Source organism: Zingiber officinale, chromosome 11A (assembly GCF_018446385.1).
Source record: "Zingiber officinale cultivar Zhangliang chromosome 11A, Zo_v1.1, whole genome shotgun sequence".
Taxonomy (NCBI): Eukaryota; Viridiplantae; Streptophyta; class Magnoliopsida; order Zingiberales; family Zingiberaceae; genus Zingiber; species Zingiber officinale.
The window spans coordinates 82,888,590-82,915,043 of NC_056006.1; the positions used below are offsets into that span (position 1 = coordinate 82,888,590).

The 26,454-nt window shown below is 38.7% G+C and overlaps 4 protein-coding genes across 8 annotated transcripts; 3 read left to right on the plus strand and 1 right to left on the minus strand.

The window, feature by feature from the left end:
• The first annotated feature begins 134 nt into the window (after positions 1-134).
• Positions 135-4,948, plus strand: LOC122031122 (YTH domain-containing protein ECT4-like). 2 transcript variants are annotated; one of them, XM_042590202.1, is made up of 9 exons: positions 135-305; positions 874-950; positions 1,071-1,221; positions 1,990-2,066; positions 2,223-2,813; positions 3,104-3,667; positions 3,757-3,969; positions 4,039-4,185; positions 4,340-4,948. In XM_042590202.1, exons 1-9 carry the CDS (start codon positions 272-274, stop codon positions 4,589-4,591), a joined length of 2,106 nt encoding a protein of 701 aa, XP_042446136.1. In that variant the 5' UTR covers positions 135-271; the 3' UTR covers positions 4,592-4,948. The 2 variants fall into 2 exon arrangements, with proteins under 2 accessions (XP_042446136.1, XP_042446137.1); XM_042590203.1 differs by having other exon boundaries at positions 2,226-2,813.
• Positions 4,949-5,811: 863 nt separating this feature from the next.
• On the plus strand, positions 5,812-7,948 carry LOC122032408 (ethylene-responsive transcription factor 1-like). Its single transcript, XM_042591697.1, has 2 exons — positions 5,812-6,166; positions 6,925-7,948. Exons 1-2 carry the CDS (start codon positions 5,950-5,952, stop codon positions 7,692-7,694), a joined length of 987 nt encoding a protein of 328 aa, XP_042447631.1. The 5' UTR covers positions 5,812-5,949; the 3' UTR covers positions 7,695-7,948.
• Positions 7,949-8,310: 362 nt separating this feature from the next.
• On the minus strand, positions 8,311-11,477 carry LOC122032446. The gene is made up of 5 exons (XM_042591734.1): positions 11,285-11,477; positions 9,937-10,842; positions 9,601-9,801; positions 9,122-9,317; positions 8,311-8,634 (listed from the first exon to the last, which is right to left on the minus strand). The coding sequence occupies exons 2-5, from the start codon at positions 10,798-10,800 to the stop codon at positions 8,450-8,452; spliced, it is 1,446 nt and encodes a 481-aa protein (XP_042447668.1). The 5' UTR covers positions 10,801-10,842; positions 11,285-11,477; the 3' UTR covers positions 8,311-8,449.
• A 1,200-nt stretch (positions 11,478-12,677) lies between these two features.
• Positions 12,678-14,503, plus strand: LOC122032616. Of its 4 annotated transcripts, none has more exons than XR_006126157.1 (3): positions 12,678-13,139; positions 13,215-13,860; positions 14,216-14,503. XR_006126157.1 is itself a non-coding variant. In XM_042591925.1 (2 exons), the coding sequence occupies exon 2, from the start codon at positions 13,250-13,252 to the stop codon at positions 13,703-13,705; it is 456 nt and encodes a 151-aa protein (XP_042447859.1). In that variant the 5' UTR covers positions 12,678-13,139; positions 13,215-13,249; the 3' UTR covers positions 13,706-13,998. The 4 variants fall into 4 exon arrangements, 2 of the variants coding, with proteins under 2 accessions (XP_042447859.1, XP_042447860.1); XR_006126158.1 differs by lacking the exon at positions 14,216-14,503 and adding an exon at positions 14,069-14,187; XM_042591925.1 differs by lacking the exon at positions 14,216-14,503 and having other exon boundaries at positions 13,215-13,998.
• The last annotated feature ends 11,951 nt before the right edge of the window (positions 14,504-26,454 follow it).

Genomic DNA, 26,454 nt, shown 5'->3' on the forward strand with positions numbered 1-26,454 from the left:
CCAAAAGGATCTGCATTGTAGACCAATCGTCTATGGAATGGCGTCAATGGAGAGTGTGAACGGGGGCGGCTTAGTAATCAGAGTGGCGCCTTGCGAAGGCGGGGTATTTTTATCAACTCTGCTTCGGTGACAAAACCCTCTTCTTTTTCCTACCCACGTCTCCTGTGGCGGCGCCTGCTTCTTCTCTTCTCCTCTCCTAGGGTTTCTCTCCCTCCTCTTCGAGAGTTTAGAGCCATCGAATCCTCCTGGAATTGATAGCTCCTTCTTTTTCATGGCGGCCGTCTCTCCAGCTCCTCCTGCTGACCGTATCCTTCTTTCCTTGGAATTGGTTCCTTGGTCCTTGATCTGATCTGTTTTTTTTTGTTGTTCTCGTTATTTTCAATCGCTGATATGTTCAAAGACTTGACTTTGCGTCTGTTGTTGTTTTTTACGCATTCGTTGCGTTAGCTTTCGTTTTACTGCTCTAGCAAGTTGATCTATGTTTTTGTTTCTTCGCTTGGGTTGAGATACTTTAGAGTCGTCAAAATTAGTTTTTTTTAAGCTACGGTCTGGTGCTACGCTGTACTTTATTTCTTGTAGTCACCTTCTGTAGGTTTCCTTGTCGAGAATTCGTGGGCTAGTGATGCTAATGCTTGTGAAAGAATAACTGTATATCTGTTTTGTTACGTCTGTATTGACAAGCTTTGTTAAAGCTTGTGAAAAAATTAACTATATATTTGATTCGTAATTTCAATTTGCTTTTCATTCATACATCTGTGTTAACAATCTGGAGATTCGGTTTGAGAGAGAGAGCTACAATCTGAGAGATTTGTGTTGGTTTGAAATAAGTATTATGCTTTCAATTTCAGCTCTTCCTTAATAATTTTGTCGTAGAAGCTACAGATCTGATGCAAAAGTTATCCCTGGACTCCAACAGCAAGAGTGACAATGTTTCAGGAGTTACAAAGAAGGTAGAATTCTAGCTGTTCTAATCCTTTACTTGCTTTTGGTGGGATTGTAACATTATATTAATATATAAATTGATATTTGAATAAAGTTGTTATTAATTGGCTTTTCTTGTTTCTAAGAAGACCTCAGGAGGCCAGTATGCTTCAGCAAATGGGGGGAAAGTTACTCCAATCCCTACATATGAGCGTTCTTTTACTCCTCTGCTTCAGGATCATAAGGATGCAAGTATGTGCTACTTGCCAAACGGATTCCCTTCATCTTACTACTATGGAGGTTAGATGTAAATACCACGGATGATTTCAATAATCAATTCAATTGCCATCTTGTCTATATTCTGTTTTAGACCATTTTAATGGGATGCATGTCAGCATGTGTTGTCATCATTGTTTTACATAGGTAATTCACAATCCACTTCTGCAGTAAGGATTGCATTGCAGCTGCTTTTGTTTGCATAAGGATTACATAGTCTTGTCTTCTGAAAGTTGAAGTCATGCCCAACTCAATCTTAATCTGTTTAATAAGATGTTACCCAACAGATATACAAGTAATATAGTCTATGTATTCTTTACATCAACGAGTATTTTTTTTAATATAAATCACATTAGTTGGTTAACTTGTTTTCTTATGTGTGATTTATGTTTTATGCTTGGCTGTATTTGTATGCAACATTTTGTATAGGAAGTGGATTTTGGCGATCATGTAATAATTTTTGAGTTACATAAAAATTTGTTTGTATTATTATTTAGTTAAATTAATTTGATATACTATGCATGAAATGTGTCCTCATTTTTTATATATTCCGCTTCATGTTTTTTGTCAATAGAACTAGTTTTTTTTTTTAAATAAATGTGTCCGCTTGTTGTATGGTGTCTTGACTGCATATGCTTTTTAAAACATTAGTTATCTGAACATGATTGATTTTTTTCCCTTAATGACTTGATGGAATTATTTTTGAGTTGTGCTTTGTTTTAAATTTCTATAGTTTCAATGAGATTGTAGTGTCTCTCTATAGAAGAGTGAATATATTTGTGAACACTTTAGGTTATGATGGCTCGGTGGCAGATTGGGAGGATTATTCTAGATATGTTAACCATGATGGAATAGAGGTGCCTCCACATGTAAGTTGTATTAAATCCCTATGCTCTCTTGAGCGTCTCATTTTGATGATAATCTTACTACCTTATTGATCAATTTATTTTTTCAAATTTGAACTCACAAGTTGTTTTGTAATTGTGTATGCATGTCAAGGCTTTGATAGCATTTCTGGTTTTTAGCAGGGGGTTTATGGAGACATGTATCATCATGGATATGGCTATGCACCATATAGTCCATATCCTTCACCTGGTTCCCCAGTTCCAACTTTGGGGCATAGTAATCAGTTATACACATCCCAACATTACCAGTTCCCAGCTGCATATTTCCAACCACCACTCCCTACAAATGCTCCATTCACAGCAAGCCAAAATCCTAGTTCCAAAGTGAATATTTCTACATCTACTGCAACTGATGTTACTCCTACTCCAATAGATACAGCAAAAGCTAGTTCAAATGGTATTGCTAAAGGAAGTACAAATAACAACAACGGAGTTACAAAAGTAAAACAGAGCCAACATAATACTGCATCAAATACAGGTGGTGCATTTGGTAAAAGCATTTCATCTGGTGGACAACCATCTTCAGGTTATCAAGATCTAAGATACGGGTTTGATGGCATGTGGTCACCTATTTCATGGTATGATGGTTCCGTATTTGCTGATGGGCAGCAGAGACACACTTCCACTAATAATGCCTCTTCAATGTCTCCACATGATGCGAATACTACATCTATTAGAAATCAGAACCTTCGTCCCCTTCCTCAATTTATGGTATGCACATCACTAATAGGTTCTGTTAATTGAGTTGTTTATTATGCATTTAAATGAACCAGATTAGTACTTCCTAATAATTAATCTTAGTACTCATAACAACCTTGCAGCAAACCAAGCACTTGCCACTGAACTTTTACTTTGTTTTGTATTCTGATTTCCAGAATCAATTTTGGCTCATACTTGGAGCTGTCTTGTTGATATTAGGAGTGGTTTTCTTCCATTTTCAGATTTCTATCTACCGTAGATATTTTCCCTACTAATTTAACATTATGAGAACTATTTCCCAGGGGATGCATTCGCCCAGATCAGCAGTTCCAGGAATGGGGAACAAGATGTACCCTAACAACAGATTGTATGGCCGGAATGGTAATGGCTTCAGAGGCAATCAGGGTTTCTATTCGAATTTGTACGACTCCAGCATGAATGGAAGATGGGTAATGCCCATGGATAGCAAATATATGCCTAGGGGTCAGGTCAATGGTTTCTATGGCTCCAGTAATGGGAATTTGCAAGAGCTGAGTGAGCTTAATAAAGGACCGAGGGGTGAGCGCTTTAGAAATCAAAAGGGGGTTGGGCCTGATTTTTCTCTTGCAGAAAGGGAACAGAATCTTCCTACCGATGTCCAGGACTCTGCCGTCCCTGAAAAAGATCGATACAACGCTGCAGATTTCCCTGTAACATATGCAGATGCCAAATTTTTTGTAATAAAATCATACAGTGAGGATGATATTCACAAAAGTATCAAGTATAATGTCTGGGCTAGCACTCCCCATGGGAACAAGAAGCTGGATGTTGCTTATCAGGAATCGAAGGAGAAGATTAACAGATGCCCAGTGTTCTTGTTATTCTCTGTAAGCATTAATTTAGAAATTCACTCTTCACTTTTTATGGTTTTTTTTTTCTTTTTGTGATTGTTGATTATTTTACTTTTGTATTATAGGTGAACACAAGCGGACAGTTCATAGGTGTGGCAGAGATGGTAGGTCCTGTTGATTTCAACAAAACATTAGATTTCTGGCAGCAGGACAAGTGGATTGGGTGTTTTCCCGTCAAGTGGCATATTGTGAAGGACGTACCCAATAGCATGCTGAAGCATATCACATTGGAGAACAACGAAAACAAGCCAGTGACAAACAGTAGAGATACTCAAGAGGTGAGGAAAATTTTCTACTTCTATTCAGGTAAAGAATTATTGTCGATAACATTTGTCTCTTTTCTTCAGGTGAAGCTTGAACAAGGTCTTGAACTGCTTAAACTTTTCAAGGAACATGTGAGCAAGACATCTATTGTGGATGATTTCAGTTTCTACGAGGCCCGGCAGAAGGTGATGCAAGAAAGGAGAACCAGGCAACCTTATCTTCAGAGAAAGGCACGACCTATTCCAGATCATTGATAGTTCAATGTCTCAGTAGTATTTGTTTCCTTTGAAACTCATGTCAAGTTTTTCCTTGTAACCTCCCATTCACAGTAGGATTGCATTGCCGTTGCCTTCACAGCACTTATTTATATGATCTTCATCTCAGGTCATGGATGGAAAACCAGTCATGTTGGATGAGAAGGACAAGGATGTGGCAAACACTAAGCCTGGATCACAGAAGCTCATGGAAGTGGTTAAAATCTTGAAGAAAGAATCTGCACAAGGCGGGCTTAGGGTCGGGGAACTTGTTTTATCAGAAACAAACTGTGCCGCTGAAGCTGCCGGTGTTGCTCCTAAGGTTACTAAATCAATGGCTGAAAAGCATGCCGTCACCATTGATGTTGACAAAGGTTACTAGTCATGACGACCTTCAATCAAGATCAAGATTCTATTAGTAATATTCATTAATAGGTCTTGCCTTGGCTTCTCCATTGTATCAAAGCTGTTCTCCTATCCTAGTTTCATATTGATTTGTGCTTGGTTTGTTAAGGAATTCCTCAACGTAGGGCATTGGTGGGGTTGGGCTTTATAGGCATTAAAGGTGATCAATCTGTTTACTAGCGTTTATGGTGTGTATTTTGGTCTTCCATTTAGCTTGCCAGGATCTCTTTGTTTAGCAGATGCATAAATTGTGTCCCCATCTCTTCACTTCCCCGGGTGTGTATCGATGGCCTATTGAAATGAATAAAAGCTGATAGATAATTTGGTATCAAAATCTATGTAGCTTGATCTTCGAAAGGGAATAGACTGAATTGTACCTTGGAAAATGTGTCTAGACTCGACATGTCCGGATTGGATTTGGTCCGGATCAACGGACCGGTTATGGTCAGTCTGAAATTAATCGTTAATTGGTGGTTGAATCTGCAGTTTAGCTTATTTTTTGTTCTTTCATTTTAAACTAAAAATATTTTACATTAATTATTTTTTTTATTTTCTAAATTTAAATTTAATAAATAATAATTCTTTAAATTTAGGGAATATTTTTTTAAAATAAAATGATATTTTTTATTTTTTTAATAATAAAAATTTTAAAATAATTGATATAATGGGTAGAAAAAAGAGATATTTTACGTTTAATAGAATGAGTTATTTATTTTAAATTTTAGATAGTGACAGGAAATTTAATGTAGGTGCTGTTATAGGAGTTTTTATTTTTTATTTTTTAACTACAAAAATTATTAATTATAATATTTTTCACCATCGCAATTAACATTATTTCAATCAATCAACCTCGCGGGTCATTCGAGTTGATATGAGATGGGTATTATCACAATAAAGTCACAGGGTCGATCTTCAGGACAGTTGAGAAATAAATTTTATATCCCTGTATTGCACCCTATCCGTCACATGCTCGTTCAGATACTGCGATTTACGAGGACAAATCCTCTAGTCCGCAATTTACGGATCAGGGAATGATCCACTATTGTAGACCCTTGATTTGGATGGATCCTATCAACTTAAAAATGGGTTCCATTCAAATTAATAGTCCTCGTACAATGGACCATCCCTTGATCCGTAATTTCCTCTTGACAATTTACTTCCTTTGTAATCACCTTGGGTCGGGGCGAGTCTTTCCCCTTTTGCCACAATTATTTCAATCAATCATCTCCTTCCCACCGAACTCTACCCCACTAGCGCCGCCCTTGGCTTGACCAGGCAAAAGGTCTCCTTTCCCCTGCAAATCCCATCAAAAAGGAGTCTTGAGGGAGTTCCGCGATGTGCGGAGGAGCGATAATCTCTGATCGCAATTCGGCGGCGGTGCCGCGTCGGGTCAAGGCGGAGTACTTGTGGCCCGGCGGGAAAAAGAAGAGAGGGAAGAAGCGGAGGGTGGAGCTGGAGGATGACTTCGAGGCCGACTTCGAGGAGTTCAACAATTCGGAAGAGGATGAGTTCGATTTCAAGCCCTTGGGATCGAAATCCTCTTTCTCGTTAGGTAAAGTTGCAGTTTTTTTTTACCTCTCCAGAAAGGTTATTTTACTGTCCATCTTCTAGTTGCAGATGATTTCTTCTTCGTTAGTTTCTATGGTTCCATGGATCTCTGAATTCCAAGAAGGTAATTAGTTAACACGAAAAGAAAGGATTATGGATTTTTCTTAAGCGTTTTCAAATTATAGATATCCTTCAATTAGAAGAAGAGATGATGTTATCAAAGTTGAATTCATATCTAAAACTATCCTCTTCTTTCCCCTTAACAGAATTCAACTTTTGTTATAATTTTTGTCATAACTTATTGGGAACATGTTTTGCAAAATTCTTGGATGGTCTGTATAAATTTTTAGTGATGATATAAGTAGATATTATATTTTGATTCTTTGCTTTTAGACTCTTGATCTTGGTTATGGAGCTAAAATACTATATGAGTCTTGTGGATCACTACTGTTCTATTATGAAGGAAGATATAGTTGTTTGCGCCATTCTAATATGAAATATGATTTATAATGATTTGAGCTGAAATTTTATTTAAACTAATGTCACAAGGAGATGCTTACTCAATGAAAGCTCAACGAGGCACTTGATGATATGCTAGAGGAAACTATTGGTTGTGGGGAAATATATCTAAAGATCCATGGTTGATAATCAAACAACCTTCTGTTCATATTTTGTACCTTTGTTTGTGTTTGAAATGAAAAAGGAAGGTTTGCTTTTCAAAGGCAAAACAAAATTTGTTGATTTCTTATTTTGTTATTGCAGAGGGTTTAAACACCGTAAAGTCAAGAGATTGTGATGGACCAGCAGCTAAGTCAGCTAAAAAGAAGAGAAAGAACCAATTCCGTGGAATTCGCGAGCGCCCATGGGGCAAATGGGCAGCAGAAATCAGAGATCCTAGCAAAGGTGTTCGTGTTTGGCTCGGGACGTTCAACTCAGCTGAAGCGGCTGCAAGAGCTTATGATGTTGAAGCTCGTCGCATCCGTGGGAAAAAAGCCAAGGTGAATTTCCCCACTGCTGCAAGCTGTAGCCCCCGAAAGCGTGCTCCAAAATCTACTTCTACAAGAGCACCAGTGTCTAACTCAGACTCTGGTTTATATTCTACAAAGGGGCTACCTAAACCTGAATATTCAAATCGGTGTTTTACTAAACAATCCTCTGAATCATCCCAAGGTGTGAACTTCCCTTCCGATGAGGGTTGCACCTCTTTCGGTTACCCAGAGATTATGCCTTTTTATGTTCCCTCAGCAAACAAAGGCAATGAAACTGAAGTACTTAGTGATGATAATCTTCAGAAGGTTTTCAAAAACAATTCTGGATTGAAAGTGTCCACAGAGGTAGCCTCCGAAATCAAACTCCCCGAGTGCTTACCTGCTTTTGATCCATATAAGAAATTCTTGCAATTTCCATACATAGAAGGAAGTGATGATTTGTCGATTGATTGCCTATTTGGTGGTGAATTAACACAAGATGATCTAAATGCTGTGAACCTTTGGAGCTTTGATGACCTGCCTCTTGAAGGTAATGCTTACTAAAGGACCTCGACTTGATTACCAGTGTTCAGTGTTTACGAGTAAAAATTTCTTTCCTTTTCCTGTTTGTTTCGCTGGATCTACGATCGATGTAAAATCGCGGAGTGCCAGAATTGTTTGTGTTTTCAAAACTTCTGTATGCAGAATAATATTCAGGAGTAGCAGCTTACTGCTGCCTTAAAAATTGTGAGCTCTGGACCGGGCTTTACCAATAAACTGACAATTATTGTGCTTAATATAAGTTTTTGTTTGAGAAATGCTTTTCAAACAGGTAACTCTGTGCTTTGTTACCTCGTTCAAGTTTGCAACTGATGCAAAACCAAATAGAACAACCATAGCGCAACGGTAAAATTACTATTGCATTAGCAGGAACTTTGTGCAATGAGATGTTCTTTTTATTTACTAATCTTGGCTGTGGCTTAGTTAGAAAAGGGTTATACATTAACACAGCTAACAACCATGGTGGGATCGGGCATTTGCAACTTTTTAGGCCTTAGCGGGAAAGCTCTTGTAGGGAGATGATCGTTTTAACACATGACAGTAATAAGAAAAGCCTTTTGAAATCTTCACAATCGATAAATTTAGCTACTATACACCAAAAGCCTGAAACACGAATCAGTTGATGTTCGATAGACAGGATTTTGTATTCAGTCAACAATAATGAGATATTTGCACCTTCCAGTTAATTGACAGCTGAGATCATAAGAGAATAGACAGCCGGTGGGGTAGAATATGTACAAGAGATGATTGAAGGAGAACTAACTACTTAGTTTTGAGTACAAGCCATTCAATGCCAAGTACAAGGGCTCAGCAGCTGTAGGCCTCTTCACTGTCCCAAAGAGAATGTCATTTGTAGTCAGGTAAGGATCGCCATAGAAGCGCAAGTTAGTCTCGGTCCTGGTTGCTACGAAGTTGCTTTCGAGTGAAACTCCAACAAAAGCACCTGCCAAATACCAAATCAGGATGGCTGGTTTACTAGTGCATTTTTAACCAAATTTTCAATGACTACTTAGAAGTGGATGACAATATTGTTGAAACACTTCGAGCTGTGATGGATATCATATGTCAACTAGCAAATACACCTACAAATAGGAAGTTTATAACTTATGTTTATGAAATACAGACAAGAGCATATCATCAGGACTTGGAAAACATGAACATTTTTCTGTCATTTGCTTGGGACAGATTCAATTTATGCCCCACTTTCTGACTAGTAAATCTTATACTCAATCTTCATCTATAACTTGAAAAGTCTGTTAATTGTAACTTTACCAGCATGTTACTCTGCTAGTCAAACAAAGTTATCACCTGATAGTGTCAATTATTTTGGGATTTTCAATCAATGAAGACACATCATGTAACTAGTCAATGATTTAGAGCATACTTTGGAAACCAAACTAACAATCATCTTAGTATTGAGGAATTACTACCTTTGCTACAACTGTATGTATAACACATGCCAGACCCTTTACTACTAGCTCTGACGTCTGCTTCAAACACTCTCCCTACTGGTCCTGCAGCAGCACTCAAGCCTGCACCCACTGAGACATGCATGTTGCTGCTAAATGCTTTGACAGTTCTAGAGCCATGAAGCACAATGATGAAATCCGTAAGCTCGCCTCCCATCTAAGTTTCAAATAAAAAAAGCAAAATAAAAAAGAAGCAAATGTGATATCAAAATAATGATGAAATGTAGGCATTTTATTTTTAAATAAATATATATACACCCAAGTAGTTAATTGGTATCAAGTGTTTTTTTGCATCATATGGCTTATTTACCTATTGAGAAGAACATGGAATAACAGTAAACTACTACAGTGGCATAAATATAATTTCCAGATAAGTGCTTCACTAAGCATTTTAACACAAGTGTAACAGCAAAAAGAACAGCTGACAATTTAATGCTTACCTGTGCTCCCCATCCAAGACCAATAGATAGAATGGCAGATGGCGCAGACCATGATCCATCAACTCTTCGAGAAACTACAAGACCAGTACCCACCTTGTAAGTAAGAAGTGCACCAGCTTTAATTACTGTCAGTATGGCAAGTCCTTTTGCTCCTTTAAGGATAACCCAGGGAATTGATTTCTCAGGATCTAACCTAGCAACCTGCATGCTAGGCAAAATGTTGATGTGTGGCGCATGATATCCACATTCCCAAACTGCTCATATTTGATTTAAAAGATATACTACAAACTACAATGAAATTTCAAACATAGAAGTTATAGGATTAGGAAACAACACCTGACAATAACTCCTCAAGGTATTTGTGGCCTTGTATATTTCATACTCCATAGACATGCCGACAGGAAAATTTAACCATCCTCTCATGCATGTCCAGTCAGTAACATCATGTTTAGCTGATTGCACAGAATTACTGTTTGAGACAATCAGTATGCTCTGCAAAGGATCAAGCCTGTCATAGCAAGAATCACAGACTCTTTGAGGATTTCGTTCTCGGAATTTGACTGGTAACAAGCACCTTCCTTTTGTACATTCTCTGCAAAATATACAACCGCAAAAACGACAGTGATGTCTTCCTCGGGTGATGACTGTGAAAGGGGAATCGCATTGCATGCAGACTCTTGAATAACTATCAGGAATCCATTCGGGCGGATCTGCCTCAAGCATATCTTTGAATGTATCACAGTTAATAGCTTCTACATCAAATGGTGGTGCACTTGGCACACAAACTGATCGATGCAAAAAACTATCCCCATTTGGTCCTACACCGAAAAATGATATGTCTGAGCTTGGGGATTCATCTGAACCAGAGGTTAGCTGAGGTTGACTGGCACTATCTGCTTGGTTTCGTCCCACAAGAATTGAATATAACCCATTCAAAACATTCTTCAAGTTCACTTCAGGATTAGCTCTGAGTTGGCTGGGTTGGGTTCTGTGGAAGGAGTTCTGACTTTGATTGCCTTGGTCGAGAAAGTCATCTGATGATGATTGGAATAGACAATCATGTTTTGGCAATCTCAGCCATGAAGCGCCCTTATCAGGATCAACCAAGTAGCTTCCATTCTCTTTGTCATGGTAACTACCCAAATCTAGCTTTGACAGTGAGGAGTATGAAGATTTTTCGTTAAATTCCGTTGTCACCATCGATTATTTGGGATCAATTCGCGTGAGACAACAGAGTATTTTCTGCGCAATCAGATTCAAGGCTATCATTAGTTTGTAAAATCAATCCTTTGACAAACAGGATCACAAGTAATATGAAATCACTGCTCTCGCATTTATAACTCAAAAAAGAGAGGGAATGACAATAATAAGATCTTCTGAGATATTAAGGTATAAATGGAGCATAGATTCAACTCAGATTTGATTATCAAAATAACTTTTTTTCCCTTTCTGATCCATAATTCTGGGCCGTAACATTCACGAAATCGATATCCGTGAATGAATCTGAGAAGAAAATAATTACCTTTCTTTTTTTTTTTTCAAAATATCAATCCTCCCAAATACTCTAAATCGAAGAAAAAACGACAAGAGCCCTAAAATTTTAGTAGACGATCGCAAGCAAAAAGCAGCACCAGAAATTCTCAGGTGAAAACCAGTAGAACATAGACACTCTATTGAGTCTCACCAATCGGCAATTGGCAATCGGCGATGATGCTGGGAGAAGGCTGATGAACGGATCAAGCGATGAGGAGGAAAGAGCTCCTTTTGGTTCTGAAATTGATTGGCGGGGAAGGGAAGCAAACGATGGCGGTGGGGAGGAGCAAGCCACCGTCGTCACGGCAACACGAGAGACGTAGCAGTTTGACCGTCAAACTTGTTCGCTCCGTCTCATCCTATCCTGTTAAAGGGCCCATCTCATTTTCTTAAAATATTATTATTATTATTATTATTAATATGAAAAATTACGTTTCCAGCTTCATAACATGCACCTTTTCTACGTTCACGTAACTTATAATATTTTCTAATTTCAATCTTTCTTTCTAAAAATTAAAAATTTTCAACCAAAAATATCCAATTTACAATTGGAATATAAAAAAAATACATGATTCATAAAAATCAAAACCTCCAAATCCAATTTACAACTTAATATTTTCTATTGAAAAATTATAATTTTGAAAGAAAAAAAGATTAAAATTAAAAAATATTATAAATTACAGACTAAAGATATAAATTGACTTATAACATAATTAAAATTGAAAAACGTACAAGTTATATGATTGAAAACGTAATTTTCTCTTATTAGTAGGTAGAAATAGATACATCAAACTTGGGTTATATTTGTTTCCTTTTTTCCTTAGTAACTGCAGTTGGATTATGGTTAAAATTTCATCATAATTAATTATGATTGGGTTCATAATCTTATCTAGATTATAATTTGAGTTGGAATAGGTGATTAAAGGTCGCCCTCCTCTCGGTGCCCGATAGTCCAACTACATGTCCATCGTTGGTTATCTCCGGATAGTCTTTGCCCGCTTGTGCCGATTCAAATTGTAGTTATTACAATTTAAATTTGTTCAGTGAGTAATTATATTATAATAATTATGATTTTATAATTACTGTAATATAATCTTGTTGAGTTCATATAAAATAATAGAATTCGGTGACATAATATTATTATGTCGAATAGTGTACACCCCTATTATTTTATAAAAGGAAGTAAGTAATAATAATAATAATAATAATTTTTTTTTTATAAAATTATTAATTTATTAGAAGTGCAACAGTTTGCTGTAAGCTATAAACAAATGAAAATGTTATTATTAGTTTTTTTTTTTTGAAATAAAAAGCTGTTGGCAATAAATGTAAACTTGAGAATTTTGTTGATAACGTTCGCCGCTGATTTCTGCAAGACTGCAACGACTGACCAAGACGTTACAATTAGGCAAATACCTGGTTCACTCAGCCGATGAGTTGGCAGACAGCTGGCATCTTCTTCGACAATAATAATTCGCCCGCTAAATTCCTCCCACCCTCCACCAATCTTACCTGCTTTATTATCAGGCGAAGTCCAGGTAGCGGAGCCGACCGGCGGGTACCGATCGGGTACGAAAGAAGAGGCATCTAATACCATCGCAACCGGGTGTTTGCTGACGCGGAGGCTTCACCCACCCACTGATTCATTCCCTCCCCCCTCAATCATTGCTGTGGCGCCCGATGCCTAGTCGATAAAAGCCCTTCGTTCACCCCCAAACCCCACCCACCCGCCACGACACCCGCCGTATCGACAAAAGAGGAAACAACCAGAAGGGGGAGGAATTCTCAGAGAGATCTATAACGAGCGAGGCAGCAAGCAACCTCTCTGTTTTGAGTTTTGACCCGAGAAATGGAAGCTTCTCGACAGCCGGAAGCAGCGTCGAAGCCATCGTCGATGATCGCAGCGAGAGGAGACGGCGAAGAAATCGAATCCCCCCAGCAGAGAAGCTAAGGTAGCTTCCCATCTCCTCCTCCTCCTCCTTCATCTTCGCTTCTCCACCAAATCGGTATGTGCCCCTTTTTTTTTTATTGAGAGAAATTTATATCTCGGAGTCGATCTGAATACATGATTGTGTTTCTAGGGAGAAATTTTGATTCTAGATCCGTTTTCTTCGTCATGTCGACTACGTTGATTAGTAGCGGGGCTGAAGCCACCGTGGTGGCGGCGGCCGCAGTGGAGGTGGAGTTCGCGTCGTGCGACTGCTGCGGCCTCACGGAGGAGTGCACGCCGGCGTATATCGCGGTTGTGCGGGAGCGGCATGTTGGGAGGTGGATCTGCGGCCTCTGCGCGGAGGCCGTGCAGGACGAGATCCGCCGCTCGGAACTCATGATCTCCACGGAAGAGGCCATGGGCCGGCACGCCACCTTCTGCCGGAGCTTCAGGTCCGCCGAGGAGCCGGCGGTGGACCCGGCGGAGCAGCTGATCGCGGCCGTCAAACATCTCCTCCGGCGGAGCCTCGAGTCACCGCGGGCGGTGCGGTCGACTCCGAGCAGCCCGCGGACCGGCGGTGGCCTTAGGCTCCGGTCCAACCTGGTCCGTACAGGGAGCGGCTTTCCGGAGCTGCTTGGTTGAGACTGAAACACAAACGTTGTCGAAATCACATGGAGGCCAAACAGACGAACGTGAATAACAAGACAAAGAAGGAAAAATTCCCAAATTGCAACGAAGAGCCTATCAACAAATCAGCTTCATGATCCGGAGAATAGCATTTTAGGCCAAAATTCTAGGTAATTTTTCCACTTCAATTATGCTCAACTGTAAATGCTAGTGTTTAAAAGGAAAGGATTAAAAAAAAAAAAACTCTCTTTGGAGCTCGAATGATGGCTTCTGATTATTATTCTATAACACTACACGGATACATATCTTCATTCGTGCTTCAGAATATTCTCTCATTACGACAGATTAATTAAAATAGTCTAATTTATGACTCATCAGTTGATCAGCATCCTGGTCGAAGTTATTATTCATTCTCCACCAGTCGTCCTTGGATAGGTCTTCATGACAAGTAATGGATGGAAGTGGAGATTAATTGCTGGAATTTGTCATTAATGAATGATTCCATGACTCCCGTGTTTTTTTTAGATAATTCAAGTTGCAGCTGAACTGATTAACCTGGAGGTGGCTGACCGAAGTGATCGGTCCAGATTAATCAGTTGGATCCTACGAATTTTTTTTGATAAGGTCCTCTACGACGCCTTCTTAGGCCCCGTTGGTGATTTTCATAAAATGGGAAAAAAAGGGGAAGAAATGAGGAAGCAGAATAGTCGCATCTGTTCAGCTGTAATTGTTATGTAATAGTTTGTTATGGCGTTCCTTATGTTTTTGTTAGTTTACATTAAGTATTCAGTTATTCATAAATTTTGGATACTATCGATCCGATTCCATAGAAATTTTTCATAAGTTATTAAAATAAATTAGAAAGTAGAGGACCAATATTCTTAGACCCATTTTTCTTTAGAAAGAATTATGATATGCTGTAGCTGAGCTTCGAATTTTAAATCCTTCAGTTATTCTTTGAAGCCGATAATTATTGCACCATTGTCTTGGGGACATGTATTAATATTTTTTGATATTTGAATGAAAGGCGACGATGCAAAAGACATGTTCTTTCTTAGACAATGATTCAAATACTATGAAATATCGTTAGTTCTATGCCGTATCTTCCTAACATAAAACATTTTCTCTCAAAGTTAAACTAAAGTGTTGTTAATTTGTATATTATTATGCTGCATGAACAATACACAAATATTTGAATAAATCCAAGGTATTTAGAGTTATTTTCAAATGTGCAACTTGGGAAAAAAACATTATTAAAGAATATACTGTATCCGGGAGGAATATTTATTTAGTCCGAGTGTATCATCATGGTAGAAGTAAATATTTCTTTAAGGAAAGCAAGTGTACGTGTCTTGAGTTCGTTCTTTAATTTATTATAAGATATTTAAGGAGTTCCAACTATAGTTCCGTAAGAAGAGCATAATTGAAAAATAAAATCTTGCAATAATTGACAGCAATAACAATAGTTTCCTAATAGAAGTAAAATTAATCGAGATTTACTACCAACAGGTATTGCCGTTGCGGCCGTTGCCACGGTCTCCTGGGTCAAGTCCCTCACACACGACTGTAAATCTATTTGTGTTTTTCTCAAAGAAAGGCATGTTTTTTCTTCCTCTGATCTCATTCGTGACCTTTATATCACCTACAAGGATTTTAATTAGAAACAATTGATCGAAACTCTCTATAATATTTCCTCGTTTTTTTTCTTTGCAGGATGAAGGTATTATGTCAATAAAAAGTTGACTTAGTCTTTGCCTTTGGCAGGCCGCCTTCTTTTTTTTTTTCGGGTACAGTGATCATATATAGATAGTGATACTATCATATACATTGACATTCTGGTAGTATCTGTGAATTAACTTGTTCGACAATCCACGATCAAAATGAGAGAAGCACATGCACAGGGGGAGAAGAACCGGTCAAGAAAGCCTTTTGGAATTGCTTTTCCCTGCCACTCCCTTCTTGCGTCGGACCAGGGACATTCAGGAATTAGAGGTGCGCTGCACATTGGGAGAAAAAGAAAGTAAGAGACAAAAAAACGCATTAATTCCGGTCGGTGCCAAATTTCAAACTATAAAATACTTATATACGTTTTTTTGGACTGGACTAGAGTTCATGACAGTCCTATTTTAGATGCCTCACACCCACAATTCCCTCCTCTCTTGCTCTTCCAAGCCACTCGATACATGCAGCTCGTACAAGTTCCCAATTCACAAATATCAGGCTTGACAATTAGATTTTATGTTGGTTGTTTAGACATTAATGTCAACCCTTTTCTTATTACTTTACAAATTTACAAACTATTGAATTCGTTGTGTTATGTATGAATATCGAAAATAATCTTGTATAATCTATAATCTATTATCTATTTGAAAAGAAATTTTAGAAAATAGAAAAAACTCAACATTCTAAGAAAGAGCTGAACAACGACTATTAATTAAAATTGTCTCAAAATAATTAAACATGACACTTATATACCCCAAACTAAATTGCAAAAAATAAAAAAAATATCAAAAATATAAAAATTATTAAAAACAGTAAAAATGATGTGGAGCCTTTAAAAAGGTCCTAGATGATGTATTTTGGATCTGTGATTTTGTAGGTAATGGATTCCACTCGGTAACAAATCTAAGTCTTTGAACGAGTTTCCATTCAAGTCAAACAATGTCTCGTTCTGATACCTGAGTAAAAAATTATGACATTCAAATATTTTATTAGTGTAATCGTTCTCGGATCAAGGTTGACCAATTTGATTAAGCTCGGGTTGACTTGAGCTTGAGTTTCTATGTTTGACAATGTGCGAGAGAGAAGTCTAGTAGGTTAAGGGAGGACCAGATACTTGTCTGAAAAATTCTAACTGGGGGTTAGGCAACGAGAAGTCCTAACTAGAGGTTATGCGAAAAGTCCTTATGAGAGCTAGACAATGGAAGTTCTAACGGGCCTAGGCAGTGAACACTTAGTTGGGAACTAAACAATAGAACTCTTAGCAGGGCTAAGTAGTGAAGACCTAGTTGAGAACTAAACAGTAGAAGTCTTAGCAGGGCTAAGTAGTGAAGACCTAGTTGGGAACATGATAATGGAAGTCCTAGCGGAGTTAGGTGGTGAAAACCTAATTGGGAACTAGGCAGTGGAAAGTCCTAGCGGAATTAGGTAGTGAAAGTCCTAGCAGTGCTAGGCAGTGGCAGACCTAGTTGGAAACTTGACAAAGGAAAGTTGGCAAGAGAAAATCTAAGTGGGTCAAGGGTTAGCCAAACACTTGATGAAGAAGCCCTAATAGGTCAAAGTTGACAAGATGCTAGGCAATGGAAAGTTTCAATGAGTAATGGTTAACTGGATGTTGGGCAAAAGAACCCGAAACTTTGATTCTAGGTGTTAGGATTGGGTAATTGATTAGGGCAATTGATTGGGAGGTTGATTCGTGAAAAATAGAAAGCACTGAATCGATTAGGCAGATTGCCTAATCGATTGGTAACCGCTCTAATTGATTAAGCCAATTGCCTTAATCAATTGGGGGTTATTTTCGTGAAACATAAAAAAGTGCTGAATCAATTAGGCTAATCAATTCAACATAGCCCAATCGATTAGGGTAATCGATTTTGAGCTTTGTACAACACAGAAGGTGTTGGGATCGATTGGACAATTGATTAAGGTCAAACCAATCGATTAGGATAATCGATTGAGGGCCTTTTTGCGATAGCATAGAAAGTCTTGGAATCGCTTGGGGCAATCGATTAAAGGCTTCATAATCAATTGGAATGATTCACCAATCGATTAGGCGTTCAAAAAAGAGCAGTTCTATAGATTTTTGAATGATCATCTGACATGACTAGGGGTAAGCCTAATCGGTTAGGAGGTGTTTTCCAGCCTCAGAGAAACCCTAGAAAAGGGGGTTTCGTGAGGTGTTCGAGCCATCGATTCTTAGTGATTCTAGAGTGAAGTATTGTTGTATTTCTGAGTCAACAAGAGACATTTATGAGAAACAAGAGATCAAGAGCAAGGTATTTATTGTATTTATATTTTATTTACTTGTTCTTATTGTATTCTCATGTTATTTTTTTTGTATTATCATGTTTGATCTTGTACGAGGTTTCTCCACCTTCGAAAAAGAGATTTTCATAGTGTATCCATGAGAGTGAGAAGCAGACCTTTGGATTAGTCATCTCAAGGAGGCAGAGACCAAGTAAATCGAAGATGTTAGCATTATGGAGTCTTCACTTCATGTTTCCTTTACAAATCATCTTTAAAGAAATGAATGAAGCTATCCGCTCCTCTAGCTCTCTACATGTCCTAACATGTGGTATCAGAACAAGGTCGCTCATGAGCTAGAGGAAGAAGTTGAAAGTTGAAGCCCAAAATTTTAACAAGTCAAAGACTCATCATCAAGGAGATTTTTGAGGTGGATTTGGATATGACTCCAAACACCTCCACTATTTGAAATGGGAAGTTTCGATCTTTGAAAGTCTAGGGTCGAAAGTTTCTTCATGATTGACATAGAGCAATGATTTGCTCTAATAGAGGGATTTCAAGTTCCAACAGATAGCAAACAGAAGCTCCTCAAGAAATAGAAATTGATCAAGGATCAAATCAAGGGTTGTGAGGCTAATCATAAGGTAATTAAATTGTTGGTTAAGTTATTACCAAGCAACATCTTGGCAAAATTGGAGAATATCAAGATGCCAAGGATTTATGGATCAAGTTGGCAAAGCTTCATGAACATCCAACCTTAATGCAAAATGAAGCCAAATCCAATGAGGTAAACTTATTTGATCAAGAACAAGAGGTTTCGGAGGTTGAAAGATGCTCAATATCTGAGGATGAGGATAAAGAAGAATCCACCTCAAGTATTGAGAGGGGGGGTTCATTGATATCGGGACAAGGAGTGTTAGTGAGAGTACTAGAGCCAATCATATGATGATTGTTGTATGGACTCGATGTATCATATTCCTATATATATATAAAGACATTTCTTTATGGTTATTATACTTACTTGTATTGGTGCCAAATAACTAAGTATAATAGCGTCCTTGAGTAGAATGTTTATATCTATATCAATCGATTGGTTGAATTGATAATGAGATGATATAGAGAACACTACTCTTAATCATTCCTAGTCAAATATTAACATTCAGGGACAATGTTAATGCGATGAGACTAGCATGTAGGTCAACTCGATGACTTGATCTCATAAGTCATGGATATTAGATATCAAGTTGACACATGAGTATGCATTGGAGAATGTATACTGAATGACCTGCTATGAGAAAGTATCATGGATCGTTATATGAGTGTCATATACTTTCTCATGTGACTATTAGTATGACTATCAGTCCTTGGACCTGAAGTCACCATGGTTCCCTACATAAGGAGTTGCATACTTTGGCTTCGTCAAACGTCACCCGTAAATGGGTGGACTATAAAAGCGATTACTGGGTATGTAATAAATTATGCGGAGGGATGTGAGTGATGTAGATGAGATCTATCCCTCCTATATGACGGGAGTGACATCATGATTCTTGATAGAGTGAGACCACTAAGTGCATGGTCATGCTCAAATAAGTCAATATGAGATATTGAGCTTATTTGATTAGAGTGAGTCTATTTGGAGTTCAAGACATAAATTGATTAGAGGATGACACATTCTATGCCTCAATTGATCAATTTAGATGTCAATGATAGAAGGACATTGTCACATATTGTGAGAGTCACAATTAGTAGTCACAAAGGTGATGTTGGATCTCAACATTCTTGTAACTTGGGTAGTAATGATGTGTTGCTAGATACCGCTCATTACTTATGTTTCTAAATGGGTTTAGGAGCATTGCCAACGTTACAAGAACCTATAGGGTCACACACAAAGGACAATTAGATGGAGATTAAGTCCATATGATGGACCAAGATGATTAGGTTCATGTGATGAACCAAATTGGATTAAGAGTAATCCAAATTAGACTAATTGAGTTGGACTCAATTTGATTCATGTGTCGAATGAGTCTAGTTTAGACTATGATTCATTGAGTCAATTTAAACCAATGAATATAGATTCATTAAATTAAATTGATTTGAATCAAATGGTAGATTTGATCAACCATGAGAGATAAGAGGTCAAGTTTCACTTGACTTGAGAGGGAAGATGAAGGGTCAAGTTTGACTTGACCAAATGCCAACTCATTTGTGACTTGACATGGGGCGGCTAATGATGGTGTTCCACATCATCATGGCTACATCATTGTGTACCACCTCATGAGAAAGACCAAGAGCCATGACTCTTGGTATTACATGGAAGTTTAAAATGCATTTTAAGTGGTCGGCCACATTAGATGAAGGTGTAAGTGCAATTATGTGCTCATTGATTCTCCCTTCTTCTTCTTCCTCTCTTCTCTATTCTCCCTCTCCTCCATTGCCGAGCCACTCAAGGGTGCTAGCACATTCTAAGCGGTTCTCTCCACCTTTTGTCCATGTGGATACGTGTAGAGGAGTGTACACTTGACACTCTACGAGATCCGGCAACCTTTTGGACGAGCGGGATAAGCGAAGGGCATCGCTACAAGGGTAAAACCTCTTTTTCATGTAGATCTAAGGTAGATCTAGTGTAGACAAACATGTACATGAATTTTTATTATTTATATTCGCATGGATCTATGGGTAGATTCGGGGTTTCCGCGACGTAAAAAATGGTTTTTTCGGCTCAAATTGCTAACAGTGGTATTAGAGCCACATGCGAAGCTTGTACATGTTTTGTTTTTGTTATTATGAAAATATTTCAGATCTGTAAGTTTCTGTAATTTGTCTATTTTTATGGATTTTGTGAGTATTTTCTTGTAGAGGCGAAGCAACAAGTGCTTGGACACTTGTAGGCTTCATCTACCAAGAAAAACCTTCCGAAACAGCAAGGTCTCGCCCAAACAAAATTATTTTTGTTTGGGACAGTGACTTAAGGCGTTGTTAGATCAAGATGAGACACTCGTGATATTTATTTCGTGAGAAGGGGCGCTGCCCCTAATCCTGCAAGGGGCATTGTCTCACGATCGTGCCCGAAAATCGCTAAACGGGACCACCGGGGAGTTATGACTCATAAAATTGATAAAAATAGTAGTAAAATTATAGAAATTTATGTAAAATATATAATTTAGAATTATGCATAATAATGTGATGGTCATGGCCCAAAAACCCCAATATGATTGGTTAAAAATTGTGTTGTCATTCATAATATGGTCTGCGCGTCATTTTTTTTTATATTGTGCGTGTTGTATATGATATACGACCTGCGTGTCGTGCCTCCCATTTTATGTTCCTATTGTAAATAGATTTTAGACTCGAATGTAACTCGAGTTTCATATTTGTAATGTACAAAATGAAGCGGTGGAAGGTCCACTCAAGGAGGAGTTACGAAGAGGATGCTGTCAACACATGGCGGTGAAAAGGAGACGCTTAAAGAAACCGTTATCCCTAGGTTGACCGTCTGATCTTCTCATTGGCTTGAGAAGATCGTAGTAGGGCTATGACCTCATCACAATTAATTAATCAGTATATATGATTGCTTGTGTGTATGTGATGCATGCTAATGTAGGGTAATTAGTGCCTTAATGCGTATATGATACACATTCATGATTAGATTAGATCTTAATCAAGTCAACTCGAAATGTCTACCAAGTTTTGATACCCATCACTACCTCGATCATTTGTTATTGTTGAATCTGCCAAAGCAGAGCAACGCATATTATCTTGGTAGGGTGCAAAGGGACAATCTTGGTTCTGTCTATCAAAGCTTGGATGAGTACAAACTCAATTAGATTGAGTATAACTAGTTAACTCAATTGGATCGGGTAAAACTATAGGCATTTTCCAACGGTTGGATAAACAAGAGTTGCATAGAGATGTAATTGATAATTAGTTATCTACCAATCATACTAAGTCTTGGGCGATTTAGCCAAAGCTAACTCAAGGCGTAGTATGATGTATATCTTGTCCCACGAGAATTATAGCTAATTGATATGAATCTAGTAGTGTGGTTTGACCATATCCATGACTTGATTCTACAAAAACCCTATAATTCAGTGAGAGCATCATTTAGTTAAAGGCCTAATTAAATGATAAATGGAATATGATATTTATTTTCTGCTTTATTTATGTTGTAGATTGTCATGTTGACAAACACGAACACTTTCTCCCTGCGTTCTATCCTTGACAAGGACAAGCTTGTTAGGACCAAAAGTAGCTAGAGGGGGGGGGGGGGGGGGGAATAGCTTCGCGTGTGCTCGTCGTGCTTCGTTGCTTGTTTCTTCGAAGATGTGCAGCGGAAAATACAGAAACAAACACACAACGCTAACACGGTTGGTTTTACTTGGTATCCACCTCACAAGAGGTGACTAATCCAAGGATCCACACCAACACACACACCCTCCACTAAATAAAACTCTCCTTTGTGGTAACTACCAAGGGCGGAGAAGCCCTACAATACTCAATACAAGAAGAGAGGGAAAGGATATAAGAAAAACAAGCTTACAAGCTTACAATGAGTACAAAACCCTAACCCTAGCTTCTCTTCTTGGCTTTGATCCGCCTCTTGACTTGGAGAGCTTCCAAGATCCTTCAAGAACTGGCGATATGAGCTTTGTGAGCGCTGTGGAGGAGTTGGCGAGAGCTCTGGAGTGAATCGGAGAAGTTCTTCTGAAGGAATCGCACGCCAACAGCTATAAACGACGCCAACGGTCGGATCCCGATCGATTCGAATGTTCCCAATCGATCGGGGAGGCTTTGGATCGATCCACGGATCGATCCAGAGCGCCTCTGTGCTCTGGAAACGTGCCTGGATCGATCCACGGATCGATCCAGCGCTTATCGCGCGAAGCAGCCGCGTCCCAATCGATCCACTGATCGATTGGGACCTCTGGATCGATCCACGGATCGATCCAGAAGCTCTCTGTTCGCTGGGACAGGTCTGGATCGATCCACTGATCGATCCAGAGCCTGGATCGATCCACTGATCGATCTAGCACTTGGTTTTTGTCCAAAACCAAGTCCTAAACCTCCCAAACCAACATCCGGTCAACCTTGACCTGTTGGTATGTCATGCCTAGCATCTAGTCACTCCCTTGACCTGCTAGGACTCCCTTACCAAGTGTCCGGTCAATCCTTTGACCCACTTGGACTTTTCTCTGTGCCAAGTATCCGGTCAATCCCTTTGACCTACTTGGACTTTTCTTTCATGCCAAGTATCCAGTCAATCCTTTGACCTACTTGGACTTCCCAGCACCAGATGTCCGATCATCCTTGATCCATCTGGATTTTCCCTTGCCTGGCTTCACTCACCAGGACTTTCACCTAGCTTCACTCACTAGGGTTTTCCATCTGCCTAGCTTCACTCACTAGGACTTTCACCTGGCTTCACTCACCAGGACTTTCACCTAGCTTCACTCACTAGGGTTTTCCATCTGCCTAGCTTCACTCACTAGGACTTTCACCTGGCTTCACTCACCAGGATTTCCATCTGCCTAGCTTCACTCACTAGGACTTTCACCTGGCTTCACTCACCAGGATTTCCATCTGCCTAGCTTCACTCATTAGGACTTTCACCTGGCTTCACTCACCAGGATTTCCATCTGCCTAGCTTCACTCACTAGGACTTCCTTCTGCCTGGCTTCACTCACCAGGACTTTTCTTCTGTCTGGCTTCACTCACCAGGACTTTCATTTTGCCTAACATCCCAGTTAGGACTTCCCAGTCAAGTATCCAGTCAACCTTGACCTACTTGACTCTTCTTCAATCAATATCTTATTGTCAAACATCTAAACCCAAACCAAGACTCAGCTTGGTTACCCAGGTCAACCTTGACCTGAGGGATATTGCACCAACAATCTCCCCCTTTTTGATGTTTGACAATACCACAATAACACTTACAATCCCATATGTAAGTTAGGCTAATCCCATAGCCTCCTTCTTCATGCCACTAGGTAATGAAAGCATAAATTAAGCTCTTCATTCTCCCCCTAAGAGGGCAAACTTAAATTAAGCTCTTCATTCTCCCCCTAAGAGGGCAAACTTAAATTAAGCTCTTCATTCTCCCCCTAAGAGGGCAAACTCCCTCTAGGTAATGAAAGCCTAACTTACTCCCTTTCATGAGTCCTTTCATTCTCCCCCTATGACCTTCCCATAGGTAATGAAGGACTAAGCTTAACCATACATTCTCCCCCTATTGGCACACATCAACCCATCGTTGGACACACATCAACCTATGCTCCAATTCTGGGCACACTTCAACAAATCCATTTGTTGAAGACTCTCCCCCTGAAGAGTTGCTTATCGTTGTTCACAACATCACTCGTTGTGATCAACACGATAATGAAGGTCCCACACCCTTCATTTATCCTTAACTTCTCCCTCAATGTAGACAACTACCCAACCCTGAGCATTATCTACCACTTGAGTGTCCACTTGAAATAATGAGGATATCCACTCCCCATTTCTCCCCATTTCAAGTTTAAATGCTCAACCTTGAGCAAGTTCACAACAGAAGGTTAACCACCTTCCAAGGTTCATGAAAAATAATTTTCATGTCTTTAAAGAGTCCCTCCCCCTAAAGACATGGTGGTAACTTCTGTCATTGCACCAACAATGACTTGGAATCCCTAAAACATTAGGAAACCCAAATTTAGAAGTTTTGAGGTTCAAATATTCAAAATTTGAAACAACCTCAACCTAAACTTCTACTTAGTCGTCATTAACCAATCCATCCTTGTTTTCAACATGAAAACACCCTTTGTATGTATACAAATGTATTTAAGAGGTTTGGAATGGTTACCTAGACTCAAAGAGGTTTAAAGATGCTGAGATCAGGCCTTCCCAGCCAAAATCAGCAACTTGGATCGATTGGAGTTGGGTTCCAATCGATTGAACCTTTCTGAATCGATCCACGGATCGATTCAGACTCCCTGGATCGATCGGCTGATCGATCCAGCGAGCTTCTGCTCGCGGAAATTACCGTTTAAATCGATCCATGGATCGATTCATGGAACTCCAATCGATCCATGGATCGATCGGAGCTCTGATAGTTGCTGAAATTCCATTTCAGTCAACTTCAGAAACCCCTAGAAAATTCTACAAAAATTCAAAAATTATGAAATTTCGTGTAGACATTATTTAGGGCATACTTAATCATGGAAAAATAATTTTCTATGAAAATACATCATATTTTCAAAGATTGACACAAACTTGAAAACTTGCAAAAACTTTAGTGTTTTTCTTCAAGTTTGTGTCTAACTATTCAATGGTGATTACTATCAAAAGATAGCCTTCACCAAGGTTATCCAAAAACATTTTAAAAACATTTTCAAAACCAATATCCCATCATGTTCCTTGGGCATAATGCACATGACTTGTACATTAGCTTTCCCAATGATGGGAAAACACATAACTATGTGTTTTGATGGACTTAAAACTCAAAGGAATGCACTAAATCAACATCTTGAGCTTTGTTCATCATCCTAACATCTCACTTGTATATAATATTCACTAAAACACATACAAGTCACCTTAGAGGTCTTTGTGAGATGTAAAATTTGGTTTTGCCCTATTCTAGGGATCATGCATATCTATCTAGGCATTTTAGAGATATTAGACATCCACCCAGGATGTCACTTGTCAATAAGTGTTGTTAGATGCCATTTGTCCTTAATTACAAGGAATTAAACTTAATGCATGATTATGTTGTGGCATACATCAAAAGAAAATAATTTTCAAAAGAAAATATCCTATTGCTACATGATGTATGAATGTCATGACATGGTATTTTTGGATTTTCCATAATAAAACATGAATGCAAAAACTAGACATGATGTCATGGCATATGATGGGCAAACAATCATGGCAAGATTTAGCATAAATAAAATATACCTAGATTAACTATCTAAGTATCCTTAAAGTCTTAGCTAAACTTACACCTTAAACCTAGATTGCCCTAAAGTGCTTCAAGAGAGTGCCAAAACCTAGATTGACATTTCTAATTTCCTCAAGAGTAGCACTTTTAAATTAAGGCTTAGTTTGCCTTTAATTTCCTAAGAACATACCAAAATCCCAACTTGGTAGTTCTTGTGTTTTCTCAAATTTGTGCCACTTTAAAATAAAATCAATACTTCTCCAATTTGGCACATTTACTCTTTCAAGGATTAATCAAAAGGTCCATTTCATTTTCAAAGGTTAACTAAAACCTTGAAAATGCTCCTTGAGTGTCAATTTCCTCAAAGTTGGGTTAACTACCCTTCTAATCGGAGTTGACACTCTCTAACCCATCTATGGGGTAGAGAAGATGCTCCTAGGAACCCAACACCTATTGGTGCTCCTTGGATGCTCTAGGTACTCACTAGGATAACTTCCTAGATACCTTCCTAGTGACCTTGTTGGGCTTCTTAGAAGCCTTGGTCACATTTTCTAGGTCAACTCTAGGGATAACCTCCCTTGTGACCTTGTTTGTGACTTTCTTAGACTTCTTAGAAATCTTAGTCACATTTATTGCAAAAATACTCTTAGGGATGACTTCCCTAGTATTCTTGGCTTGACCACTAGACCTAGGGTTTGTTCCATAACTATATGGAACTCTATGGTAAGAGGGCACATCCTTCTTAGCCTTTGGTTTGTATCCCAAACCTCTATGGCCATTGGATGGCTTTTGTACCCCTAAACCTAGGTTATGCTCATTTTGCCCTAATAGGATATTTTCCATCCTTTTTAGGGTCTTTTCCATTTTATCAAGCCTTGATCTCAAGACTTGATTT

Coding starts and splice junctions, on each gene's coding strand:
- LOC122032408 (XM_042591697.1), top strand. CDS start 5,950: ATGTGCGGAGGAGCGATAATCTCTGATCGCAATTCGGCGGCGGTGCCG. Junction 6,167..6,924: donor GAAATCCTCTTTCTCGTTAG/GTAAAGTTGCAG, acceptor TTGTTATTGCAG/AGGGTTTAAACACCGTAAAG.
- LOC122032446 (XM_042591734.1), bottom strand. CDS start 10,800: ATGGTGACAACGGAATTTAACGAAAAATCTTCATACTCCTCACTGTCA. Junction 9,802..9,936: donor CCTTGAGGAGTTATTGTCAG/GTGTTGTTTCCT, acceptor CCTAGCATGCAG/GTTGCTAGGTTAGATCCTGA. Junction 9,318..9,600: donor GTCTTGGATGGGGAGCACAG/GTAAGCATTAAA, acceptor TTTGAAACTTAG/ATGGGAGGCGAGCTTACGGA.
- LOC122032616 (XM_042591925.1), top strand. CDS start 13,250: ATGTCGACTACGTTGATTAGTAGCGGGGCTGAAGCCACCGTGGTGGCG.
- LOC122031122 (XM_042590202.1), top strand. CDS start 272: ATGGCGGCCGTCTCTCCAGCTCCTCCTGCTGACC. Junction 306..873: donor TCCAGCTCCTCCTGCTGACC/GTATCCTTCTTT, acceptor ATTTTGTCGTAG/AAGCTACAGATCTGATGCAA. Junction 4,186..4,339: donor AACCTTATCTTCAGAGAAAG/GCACGACCTATT, acceptor TCTTCATCTCAG/GTCATGGATGGAAAACCAGT.